This window comes from Pundamilia nyererei, unplaced genomic scaffold (genome assembly GCF_000239375.1).
Source record: "Pundamilia nyererei isolate P.nyererei 1_Seehausen unplaced genomic scaffold, PunNye1.0 scaffold00024, whole genome shotgun sequence".
Classification (NCBI taxonomy): Eukaryota; Metazoa; Chordata; class Actinopteri; order Cichliformes; family Cichlidae; genus Pundamilia; species Pundamilia nyererei.
Genome location: NW_005187425.1, coordinates 2,974,265 through 2,987,077, shown reverse-complemented (window position 1 = coordinate 2,987,077; position 12,813 = coordinate 2,974,265). Strand labels below are relative to the sequence as shown.

The following is a 12,813-nucleotide window of genomic DNA, read 5'->3' as shown; positions in this document are numbered from 1 at the left end:
CAAACTCAAAGCAAAGAAGAAACTGGCATGAGCTTGGTTATCCCCTGGCAGATTTTCTGTCCTCTGCGTTCCCTCAGTGTGAATGAATAGAAAACATTTACAAAGGGAACAGGGTTGAGGGTCACTACACACCTCAGCATTATATTGCCCCGCTAAAACCTTCCACGCCTTTTCTTTGTCCACTAAATCCCCAACTCACAACAGCTTTGTCAAATCCAAAAAGAGTTTGTTATCCCACTGGCCAGACTGTTAATCCCTACTGCTGCTCACCCGTATGTTTGCGGTGAATCATTCCATCTGCGCAGAAATGGGATGGCACTGCCATGAAGTCTGCCAAAGAGTTTCTATGGTAACAGAGGTCACCATAACAACCCACGTACCATCAGGTCTTGTTAATGTGTTGTCATTTTGTCATACAAAGGAATGAAACACTTAAGAAAAACATTGTACACGTTACACCCTTTGAATTCAGTTTAATACTCAATATTAGGCAATGCACTGTCAGTTGTAATGTATTGTATGAGCTTCAAGAGGGTGACAGTAAATGTGCTGCAATATGCAACGAACTGTTTTGTCTTCCAGATACAGAGGAACCAAGTTCAACGTTTCCTGGGAACAAGTGTTCAGAGGGCTAAGACTTCAGGTTCGAGGACTTAAAGCAAGGTCCAGTGTGCCACTATCTGCTCTAAATAAATGGCTTTCACATGAAAGGAGTCAACCCTTCTGACTTGCGCATGAGCATGAAAAACTCACTCCCTGTCAATTAAAGGACCAAGAAGTTCTCACTTTCTGACTGTGGTGGACCAGTGGACAATGATCCTGCTTCCTGTTTTGTGTGAAACAATACGTGCCATCGGTCCACTGGTGTTGTGAGAGCTTTTTGGAGGAGCGTCGTTTGTTGCGAAAAACGACAGAGACTCCATTACTGACAACCACACAGGTGCAACTGTGACCAAAGATGGCACAAGAGCTCAATGCACATGGTGGGTGAAAAGAATGAGGTAGACACAATAACACACACAAGAAAAAACTTCTAATCCAACTTCAACACTCGCCTTATAGTTTTTTCTTGAACCCATTGTTGTCAGGATGTAAATTGTTTGGGGGTTTTTTTCCTTCCTTTTTAAAACTTAAACACAACTAACACAAAAGCTTTTTTTCCTGTATATAAAATTATAATGTGTATAATTCTTTTAAATCGAATGGACAAGTTGCTGGTTGCGAACGCACTGAGGAGAGTGACCTTTTCAAGTGCTTTCAAAATTTACTGAAACGATTTCACTTTTAAAGATTTGAGTGTAACTTCACGGGTTCTTGTATAATTAATTACTAGAACAGGTATAATGTTTGTACATGAAAAAGCTGGTTTGATTTTAACAGAAGAAATTTCCAGAAAAAAATCTAATTTCTGTAATTCCCAAAGTGGGAATGGATCTAATCCTGCAAAAAAAAAGGAGCCTTTCAGAGTACTCATATTTTCATGCATGCTGTTCACATTATTTTAATTACAATTTTTACAGGTTTGCAAAACACTGTATTCAAATGAATCCCTTTATCACTATACACATATAGCCCTGACGTTTGTCACCGATTTTATATTTCAAATTGAAAAAGGATACCATTAAAGCTTTTATCATGTTGGGGTGAGGATGAAAAAAAAATCTCTAGCTTCTTGAGGATGTGATGTCTTGTCTGTCTGTGTAAAACTGGAGGGCAGCTTCTGCTACAGGAACGAAGTAATCAGAATGTAAATGCTAGTAGGCTGGCTCGCTGTAAAATTATACTTGTATTGTGCATATTGGCTATAAGGTTTAGGAGTCTCTGTACACTGTAAGACTGTTTGTAAACATTTAGCAGTGTTTCAGTTTGGTTTTCTAATGGCTGCTGTGGTATTAAAGGAAAACTGGGGCATTTCACTTTGGATTCTTTGGTGAAGTATTTCCTTAATTTAAAACCTACTCACATTAAGGACACATAAAGACATTGTTTGATTGTAGCTCCAAATAGCATATTGTATGACAAAACACTGGATGGTCAGAACCAGTTATTTAAGCATTAAATAAATTGTGTTTTAACTCTGAAACTGTGTGATCTCTTTAGGCTTGAGAGTCTGTATATGCAGTGTCGAATAGAATTGTTTTCACTAGCTCACTGACAAAGTTTTATTTTACACACTTTACATGACATTAGGAATTTATGTATCAGTTTTCATTAGATGCCCATGTAGTTAAAGTGTGGTGTTCTACTGCTGCGATGGCTCAGTATGCTGATGTCTATGCTGTGGACATGAAAACTATGTAACTTTTTTTTTTCAGTTTTTTTGGGTGGGAGTATTAAAGGAAGTCAGATAGGGTGCTGTACCACATCCCCTTGTACTACTATGTCAATCAGGGGGTAGAGGATACTTTGATATGGTTGAAGTATCAATTTTGTTAATTTTCTTTGATATGTGTTTTCACCTGAGCAGATTTTTTGATGTACAATTCTTACTAACAGAGTGAAGCCATTGAAATATAACTATTCTAGCACTTTGGTTATTCAAGGTCTTTTAGAGGCTATAACAGCAATGATGCCATCACAAATGTTTCAAACGTCTTTAAAAAAAATCTACCTAAAAACTCCAAAAAAAACAAAACAATAAAATGCAGTGATTTTGCAGTACAGTTGTTTCTCTTCTTATCTTTGTGTCCTTGAATGTTTTTTCTTTAATTATTATTATTATGTAAGTTGCACGGTGGCAGTGATCAGTAGTGATGTCGTGGGAGTTACTGCCAAAATTATGTGTTTCTCCTCACCTAAGTGTCCTTGAGCGCCAGGCAGCAACACTTTCTCCTTCCAGCTGATGGAAAAAATGTAAACTGTACCGTAGACATTTCATAGCACCATCTCTCATGCCTTAGCCTTATGATTTTTTTAACATAATAAAGCTCAAGTTCAATATTGGATGCCAAAGATGGTAAGATAATGCAGTAGCAATAACATTAACACGTGTTAGTTCCTACATTAAAACACAATAAAGGTAAAATGAGTAACACTGATGATTTTCTTACAGTGCAATTCATATGGATCTTACTTTGTAACAATATTTAGTTTGATGTACCACTCGTCTAAATGCTGTTGAAGACCGGGCACATCCCAGTCCCTGAAGGTAATGGCCACAGCAAAAAACCTGCAAGCCCAGAGGTTCTTTGTCAGTACCCTGTTTGGACAGACCTGTTTTGGCATGTGAGGAAACCACACATTCGTAGGCAGATGGTTTTAATGTTGTTGCTAAAAGACATAAATGCCAGTGAGTTTGTCCAGTAAGCATGATCATCTTTAATACGTGGTGGAACACAAAAGAAAAACACTGTGCCGCCTACTGATTCATTAGTGTTTAAAGCAGTTCTTCCCACATCATCCTGTGACCATGACTACAGTTGCAAGATTATCCCAAGAAAACGCACAACCTGCTACACCTACTTTATGCTTCTTTGATTTAAAGATGAGCATTGTTTAAAATAATCCACAGATTACATTAGACACCACTGCTGTGGAGCAAGCTGAAAAATCAACCCCCCTCTTTGTAATGAAATGTGACACAGAACCTGGAGCTTCCATGTATCTGGGATGAGATTCGCCTTTTTTTGGGGGGGGGGCCTTTATAAAAACCTGTTTGGGTACAATTAGGTCTCTCGTCCACTGCATACTGGCTAATTCTTCTCTGGATCTTCAGCGATGGATCCACAATGGAGGATTTCCATTGCAGAATATAGCAAATTCTCTCATTGGAAAAAATGACCTTCACCTTACATTTAAATTGTTACATTTTTGTTCACTATCTGAGTTGACTAACTCTCACCATGGACTTATTGTGTGAGGGCATTTTGGCTGGTGGGAGGACGTGGGTCTCCGCTTTGCTGTGTGTATCTGTAGAATGGGCATAACAGGTTCGTTTTAGTTTGTAGTGTTGGCTTGGCAATTTTCCCTTAAAAAAAACATGAGCAACACTGACAATGTAAGGCATGATTGGTCTGTATGGACCATTTTCTGAAAGCCTGAACATAAAAAGATGTATACGGTGCTGTGAAAACATCTTTGCCCCATTCCTGAATTCTTATCTTTTTGCACATTCCTCACACTTAAGTGTTTCAGAAAATCAAACAGATTTTAATGTTAAAAAGATAACCTGAGTGAACACAAAATGCAGTTATTAAACGATGATTTCATTTATTAAGGAGCTACAGAAGCTCAAAGACGCAGGCGAAACAAGGTCATTGCCATCTATCAGTCTGGAAATGTTCACAATGCCATTTCTAAGGTTTGGGACTCCATTGAACCACAGTGAGAGCCGACATCCACAGATGGAGAACACTTGGGACAGTAGTGCACCTTCCCAGGAATTGGGCAAATTACCAGAATTCGCCGAATCGATGACTCAACCATGTCATCATAAAAGAACCAGAACAACACCTAAGGAACTTCTGGAAGGTCTGTATCTCATTACAACTCTACCAGAAAATCCAGAAGGAGAATGTCTGGCCATCAGTCTATGCACTTGCACATGCACTTGGGTTATACAGAAGAACAATGATCCAAAATACACCAGCAAGTCCACCTCTTAATGGCTCCAAAAAACACAATGAGAGTTTTGGAGCAGCCTAGTCAAAATCTGGAATTAAATCTGATCGAGATACTTCGGCACTACTCTGGTTATCTTTGTCTAATATTAAAGCATATTTGATGATCTGAAACATGTAAGAGTGAAAAATATACAAAAAGAAAGAAATCCAGAAGGCCGGGAAATATTATTTCACAGTATTGTATAAAATTAGCATAATGTCATATTGTCAACACAACAGCTGACAAGTAAACACTGTATAAGTAGGGTTATACAGTGTTTACTTGAAGGATGTTGTCGTGTTAGGCATAAAACGTGGTTTAGGGTGCGGTGTTGTGTCTTAAGTTTCCCATTTTGCTGGCAATCCTGTCTCGGATTGGGTTTCCAAAGATGCATTTCATGTTATGGGTGTATTAGGTAGTACTGGAGACATCCTGCTGGGGGTGCTATACCGTTAGGCGGGTGCAAGGTCACGCAGTGTACCATTCTGCTGTCTGCGCTCCTCAAACGCTGCAGCTGCCGTCGTCTTCTCTTCTCCACCACACACACCGTCGCACAGCCATGGCGGACAGCGCAAGCGAGAGCGACACCGATGGAGCGGGGAGCAGCTCCGCCACCCCGATGTCGTCCTCCGCTTCAAATTCGGGGAAACCGAGCATAGTCATTTCACAGTTTCGTTTGGAGGAACTGACCAACCGACTGGCCTCGTTACAGCAGGAGAATAAAGTTCTTAAAATTGAGCTGGAAACATTTAAACTCAAGTGCAAAGCCCTGCAGGAGGAGAATCGGGACCTCCGCAAAGCTAGCGTCACCATTGTGAGTAATGTTAGCTAGCTAACTAGCGAGATGCTATCCCCACCCCGTTTGCTGTTTTGCATTTGACAGAGTAAGTTAGCGCTAGCGAGTGTTGTTTGATAAAAGCTGAATGAGTGCTACGTGGAAATGTTACCTGAATTCGGCCCTAATTCTTTGCTGTTATGTTAGCCCTACTAACATTAGCTACCTGTTAATTTAGCCAGCGGGACAACGTCTGCTAGATGGTCGAGCTGCGATATCTTGCTACTTTGCTTTGTGTTATTTTGTGTTGCTAATCGTGGCTAACGTTAGATGAACTGCTAACGTCAACCAGAAAAAAACGTCAAAAAATTGGGTGGGCACCTCACGATGCGAGTTAACAGATTGATTGTAGATGTGTGGTCAGCTGATTACTCACTGCTCGGCATTGTCACCACGCTATGGCCAACATGGATATGGTAACTGAGTGAAAATAAATAGCCCACCAGAAGCCTTGGCACCGACTGATGCGTCATATTTCTTCATGCTCGGTTAATCAGTCCTAGCTTCATAAAAATGTGTAACCGATCTGCTTGATAGATGGGAAATATGTAGGCCAAACTTAGCGAGCTAGCTAAATGCCACGCTCTAAACGTCTGCAAACCCAACCACACTTTCACACTGTCCACCCTCTGTGTAAATTTGTGAAGCTTAACTAGCTGTTTGGCTTTTATAATCCGCGCTGTTTTTCATAACGGCCAACGAAGCAGAATTTATTTTTGAGGTCAGGAGAGAATAAGGGATGGGTGAATTTGAGAGTGGCAAGGACGCATGTATCACAAGCAGTGTAATGCTAGCTGTCCCAACACATTTCTTTATCCGCCCCCCCAGCCCATGTTTCTCTCAGTCACCCATTGCTGCAATATCTCTTGAGTCATTCGAAAGAATTATGCTTCCTCTTTGGCTGGCAAGCATCACTGCAGCAGTCTTAAGTTGATTGGTGCATGTTTCCCCTCACTGTCAGTAAGTTATAGTTTAATCAGGATAAAGGTGAAAACAGTGTGATGTGCCAGAAGCAAGAGTTTATGTCACTGATATCTCCTCTGTCGCTGTGTCTTTTTGTGTTTTCTGTCCCACAGCAAGCGAGAGCCGAACAGGAGGAAGAATTTATCAGTAACACCTTGTTCAAGAAAATCCAGGCTCTTCAGAAGGAGAAGGAAACCTTGGCAGTCAACTATGAGAAGGAGGAAGAATTCCTCACCAATGAACTGTCAAGGAAACTCATGCAAGTGAGTGATAGAAACAAGATTAGATGGGGAGGTGCACACTTTTAACGCACATTTTGGAGTTCTTTACGCCACACAGAGTGGAGAATAGTGTAACATTAGTTTAAAGTTTTCCCCTGTTATCTTACTGATCACAAACGTCAGTGTGGTATATCGTTTCTTCATGCTGTGTTATGCAAATTTCTTAAGTATTGTTGCTCTTGTTCATGATGTGCGGGGTGCTTGTCTATGCACACAGCAGCTAGTGCATTATCATCAACTGCAATTCTACTTGCCTGAAGCCTGGAAAAGCTCAAGATGACTTCACTGCAGCTGCTAGCACGTCTAAATGACTCTCAAATTACTCTCCTCCTGTTGTCGGTTATTTGGTTCAGTCTGTTTTCCACATCGTATTTTCCCAACTACAGAGCATATAGCACTCGCTCTCATATTTTGAATAGATAGCTGTAGGGTGACTAATGGTTTGTTGATATCTAAAGAAGTAGGGCCGTGAAAGAGATGCATGCAAATATCTTAGCAAAACCCGCTTAAGGTCATACAGATCTACTTATTTGGGCTTTTTTTATATTCCTATCTTAGAATTTAACATGCAACAGACTTGTATCTGCCTATGTCGGTAGATTAGTTGCTTAAAAATTGGGGCGACAGATGGAAAAATCAACTGAATATCAAAACTTATAATACTGAGCATGCAAATGACTCTACGCAGAAGCATTTTGGGGACAAATTTTGTTTTATTTGGGTTTTCCCAGCCATTAGTTTTGCTCCACTTTTTAGCTGCATTGTCTGTATTTGAATAACCCAACAACACAAGCACCCCAGCCCTGATTTTAAACTTGTGCCTTGTATATTAAACATTCACATGACAATAGGCTGTGCTGAATATTATCTATTATCTTGTAAATACACCAAAAAACACCCCTGATAATGTAAAATTGAGACCTTAAAGGTGTACTGGGCTGCATACTCCTAATATCCCACCCTCTTCATTTTTGTTGATGGTACTGAAAACAACATTACCTATTTTAAAGGAAGCCGATGAAACTCTCTATTTTCCTCTAATACTTATTATTAGTGCACATGATACTAAACAGAGTCCCATCCAACATTGCCTTTGTTCTGGTGCCAGTCAGAAAGAGCCTCTGCTTACAGAAGAGCCTAGTAGAATATAATCTCTCTTCAAGGACTTCATAGTCTGGCATTTATTCTTGAGTCTGTTTATAATGTTCACACAGTATAAAGGGTTGGATTGCTTTAATAAAATAGTTTCTAGTGTTAACTGAAGCAAGGCACCTTATTAAAACAAAATGGTTAGTTTTAATTAGGAAAAAATGCCTGCACTTTGGGTGGGGCACAACTTGGTAACCTGGTTTTGCATCCAGGATACTGCAGAGCACTCGACTCTCCATGAATGGAGTCATTGTAAGTTTAAACAGACTGATGTTTTGAGGTTTTCTAGTTATTTTTCTCAACAGCATGATGGAAATGGTTATATTTCCCTCTCCATTTTTTTTTCCTTTAAGTGAATTTGCATCTCTTTCCCCATAATGAGTAATCAGTATATAATTATATAAGTATATAATATAATCCATCACAGAGCTGTCCCATTTTGAATCAGCACTGAGCCGCACCCTTTTTCATGCTGGTGAACTGCCAAAAGTGATTACTTGGGTTGCCAAAACATTATTTTATATTGTCTGTTCTTCTGGGGAGTTTACCCTGAAACCAGTGGAATTGTCTAATGACGCTGTCTTTTATTATTATTTCATTGTATAAGCCGTGGTCATCTCTGTGGTCATCAAACAGCTTTTACATGTCTCATTGTGAGTCTGTTTTTCTCCGCTCCCTTTTTACTCATCTGTTTCTTCTCTTCATCTGTCAATGCACTGCTCTCTCCTTTTAAATTTTAGCTCCAGCATGAGAAGGCTGAGTTGGAGCAGCATTTGGAGCAGGAGCAGGAGTTCCAGGTTAACAAGCTCATGAAAAAGATCAAGAAAATGGAGAACGAAACCATTTCAAAGCAGCTAACCCTGGAACAGGTATGCTTATTATGGTAAAATGGGAAAGAATTGCTCATCCAGTGCAGTGCAGCCTATCCTTAAACTTCCATTTGTTCAGTCGCCATGGTAGAGTGAGATGCAAAAAATCTCAACGTCGTTTTTCTTCCCACTGAATTTTAAGTGGAAAGAACATTTTGGTCTGTGGCTGGGTCAAACCTGCTGAAGCCACCGCATAATGTCTCCATGCCCTGACAGGAGATGTGCAGGCATTCGTTGTTGGTACTCGCTTATTAACGTGTCAGATTGATGCAGTGCGATGCCACTGTGCATCTTGGCCAGATACAAATAGAACCAAAAGTTATTTCACCTTAAAATCTGCCTCAGCTTCTTAAAGACACCAATCTTAGCAATAAAATACAAATATTTACGTTCTTAAACTACTTTAAAAAATCATTATGATATGTCATAATGCCATATGCTTCTAAGTTTTAGAATACAAACTCTGAACTGAGATCTTGGATTTGCGATACAGTGTTTTTGTACACAATCCTGAATGCTTGTGAATGCATTTCAACTTCAAGGTTTCTCTTTCTGCCACACTCTGCTTTATCTTTCGTTTTTCAGTTGAGGCGGGAGAAGATCGACCTTGAGAACACATTAGAGCAGGAACAAGAAGCTTTGGTCAACCGACTGTGGAAGCGAATGGACAAACTGGAGGCTGAGAAAAGGTGATGAGACATACTGTGCTTCTTTTTCTTTGGCCATATACATAATGATTAGATTAATTGTGGCCAAAGTTCAAAACGTTGAGGTAATCATTTTAAAACTGACTCAGCTGAATAGTTCCAAAAGAAGCTTCCAAAGTTTTTCATCTTTTATGACAAGCTAACATCGGCTTATCTTGGATTTCTTTATATGGTCTTCTATTCAGTGGGCAGATGAGTTTCCTTTGCTCTTTCCTGACAGTAAACGAATGCCTCAGTTTACTTTATTGTTGCCAACTTAGTTGCAACTCTTTTCCAGAAAGTGCCTTGTAGCACATGACACTTTTCCTTTTTTAAAAGCACACAGCTCTTCTCTTGCTCTTCTGCTATTGGTGAGAGGAGAGTGTCAAGAGAGAGAGCGACACAAGCAAGTTTATTTTCCATTTCCAGCATAAACAGAAACCAATGTAGAATCACGAGAAACGTTGTTTACATACAACGATGATTGAGTTAACCGACCAGTGAGCATAAACTTGTGGGTGAAATGTCACTAAGTCATAACAGTTGCGTGTTTCTTTTTCCAATTGTTTGTTTTTAAAAAATTTCAAGACTTTTCTTTGGGAAAAACTGCCAAAATGGTAAGGTACGCTAAATATGCCATGAACTTGATGGTTTTAGCCCAATATCTTTAAAAAGAAAAAGCCAACTACAAACTGAAATGATAGTATTAAATGGAGGGAAAAAGACTTTTACTTTTCATTTTTGACTAAATTAATTTATACATTTACTAATGGGTTAAGTACTTGTTATATGAAAGAAATATATTTGTTTGCATTGTTTTATTTTATAGTTAGTATAAAAATGTGCCAGTGTACCTTTTATATTCATTGCTTGTCTGTGTAACACAAAAAAGTAATTAGTTTATTAATTTTAACTTAAACATTAAAATCAAATAAACAGCAATAAGTAACTTTTCTTTTAAATTGCAGTTTTATGACAAATAAATAACAGTAAGCTGAACTATTAATTATCTGTTTATATATGTAATTGGGCATTTATGCAAAATGAACTTAAAGGTTATACATTTAATTAGATTTTTTTTTTTAAAACAAATAATAATAAATAGAACATTTTGAATAATAATAATAATCCTGTGTTTTGTTTTTCCAATTTTCCAAACTAGAATCCTTCAGGAGAAGCTGGACCAGCCTGTGTCGGCTCCACCATCTCCAAGAGATGTTTCCATGGAAATCGACTCACCAGAGAACATGATGCGGCATATCCGCTTCCTGAAGAATGAGGTGGAGAGGCTTAAGAAGAGCTTGCGCACCACTGAGCTGCAGCGTAAGTGGCCACTCAACTTGTCACATGATCAGAAGGAAAGTCAGTCTGAAGGGAGAGATGCCCTCAAGTGTTGATTAAGGAAGTGGTTGGTAAAATTGATTCTCGGATAAGTGCTTGTGCGTGTCCACTTGGAAAAAACAGGATACTCTCTAGTCTGGTGCCTCCATACTCATATTTCTGTAGATATGTTCTAATGCAATATACAGTCATGTTACATCATTATTTACTGGTCATATTACACTGGATGGAAAGCAGAAAAAGAAAGGAATGGAGCTGTATACTGTTAAAAAAACAAAAACAAAAAATTCAACTTTATTGTCATTGCACATGTCATAGGTACAGGGCAACGAAATGCAAGACACTAAGAAAGGTTGTAATCCATAATCGATTCCTTCTTTTGAAATGGTTAACCTGAACTCTGTTCTTAATCTAGTTGACTCTCGTTATTTTGCCCCAAAAGGAAGCAGTGTTACAAGTGGTTACGTGTGCCCTTCCTTTTATTAAAAGAAAAAGAAAAGATTGTCCATATTGGTGACTGACAACCTGTCAGAATATTACCATGAACATGTTTAATGGATGGATGTTTTCCAGATGCCACATTTTGAAGCCATAGAGTTAGTGTTCCGGTCACACCCAAAAAATATGATCACTGGATTACTTGGTTATGGTTCACGGTGATCTGACCCAGCCTTCACGGAAAGCTTTATCAAAGAGGAAGGTTTTGCATCTCGCTCAAATTTAGAGAGGGTTTTTGTCTGTATGTATACTGTGAAAAGTATTGGTCCCATCACAGAACCCTGTCGAATTCCATGACTAACTGCTGACTCGTGATATCGTCATTATCACTTAGTTTATAATTATAGGGAGTAGAGCAGGGCGATATGACCAAAAATATTTATCACGATATACATTTGAAAATTTGCAATAACGATATAACTGACGATATAATTGGCACTAGACAAAATACTTTACAACTCCTCAACTTTATTAGTGCAAAAAACCATCAATGTATTTTCACTTAAACAAGGAGCTTTTTTATGTGCATTAAAGTTATATAAAAAATTAACAAATGCAAATTCCTTGCTGACAGTTTAACCAAAAGGCATTTCCAGTGGAAATTGGCCGACATATCCTCAGCATAACCATGTATAATATCCACAAAACTTAAAAAGAGGTTATACACACACAATATGGTAATATTATGTTGAAGCACATTACGTATCACTCCGCGAGGCTCCTGTCTGCGATAGCCGTAATGCTCCGACAGTCCATCAAGCGGTGCGGGTTTGTAGCTTAGCAAAGTCGTACTGAAACATTTGACAGATTTTCGAGCGCCGTGTACCACATAAAATCGTTTCCAGGTCAGTAAACACAACCAGAATACATATATAAGGCACACGGGATTATAAGGGGCACTGTCGATTTTCAGAAAAATCAAAGGATTGATTTTAAGTGTGCCGTATTTTCCAAAAAACATGGTAATAACGACGGCCCGCTAGCATGCGCTACCAAAAATAGTGCTTTGTTGTGTATCTGACGGACGAAAGCCAAACCAGTTCCACACCACTGAAGTTACAGCATTTTTACAAAACAATTCTGGTTCATCCGTTTCATTCAACGATCCACTTTCGCTCTTCTCGTTCTGCGTCGCCGCCACGTGCGTATGTAAACAAAGGCACCGCGCATGCGCGTTTTACCCATATTCTATCGCGATATTTCATTTTCTTATTGTTGCCCAACATTACACCGGTATTACTGTGAACGGTATGATATAGCCCAGCCCTAATAGGGGAGCAGTAGGAAAACTGTGAGCAGTTAATCACAATCCAAATGATGCATGTAAAAATGCAACCAGACTTCGGATCTTGTCTCACACAAAATGATCTTGTGGATTGTTATTTTATTATTTATACATAACTGCTTGTGGCTGGAGTGATCTGGTGGTTTAATAGAGGCAGCCTTGGGCTTTAGAGCATTTGATTTATTTTATTTTTTCCTAGGATGTGGAGTAATACTAGAGCACTGCATTTGGTTGCAGACATTGATAACAGCTTGTTTTACAGCTTATTTAAAAAGTACCAACACTACATGCGATATAAGATTTT

General features: G+C 39.0%; 2 protein-coding genes across 15 annotated transcripts in view; both read left to right on the top strand.

Annotated features, from left to right (window-relative positions):
• The window catches only part of LOC102198956 (ankyrin-3), a 116,928-nt gene extending 114,286 nt beyond the window's left edge, over window positions 1–2,642 (top strand). For all 14 annotated transcript variants that reach the window (XM_013909404.1, XM_013909409.1, XM_013909415.1 and 11 more), the window contains one exon: window positions 596–2,642. The gene's annotated coding sequence lies outside the window, so the exon portion shown is untranslated. The remainder of the gene's footprint in view (window positions 1–595) is intronic.
• A 2,399-nt stretch (window positions 2,643–5,041) lies between these two features.
• LOC102198670 (coiled-coil domain-containing protein 6) overlaps window positions 5,042–12,813 on the top strand; it is an 18,106-nt gene continuing 10,334 nt past the window's right edge. The window contains exons 1-5 of the mRNA XM_005727515.2: window positions 5,042–5,416; window positions 6,514–6,663; window positions 8,571–8,699; window positions 9,285–9,388; window positions 10,548–10,708. Of these exons, the coding sequence (XP_005727572.1) occupies window positions 5,162–5,416; window positions 6,514–6,663; window positions 8,571–8,699; window positions 9,285–9,388; window positions 10,548–10,708 (799 nt within the window). The 5' untranslated portion in view covers window positions 5,042–5,161. The remainder of the gene's footprint in view (window positions 5,417–6,513; window positions 6,664–8,570; window positions 8,700–9,284; window positions 9,389–10,547; window positions 10,709–12,813) is intronic.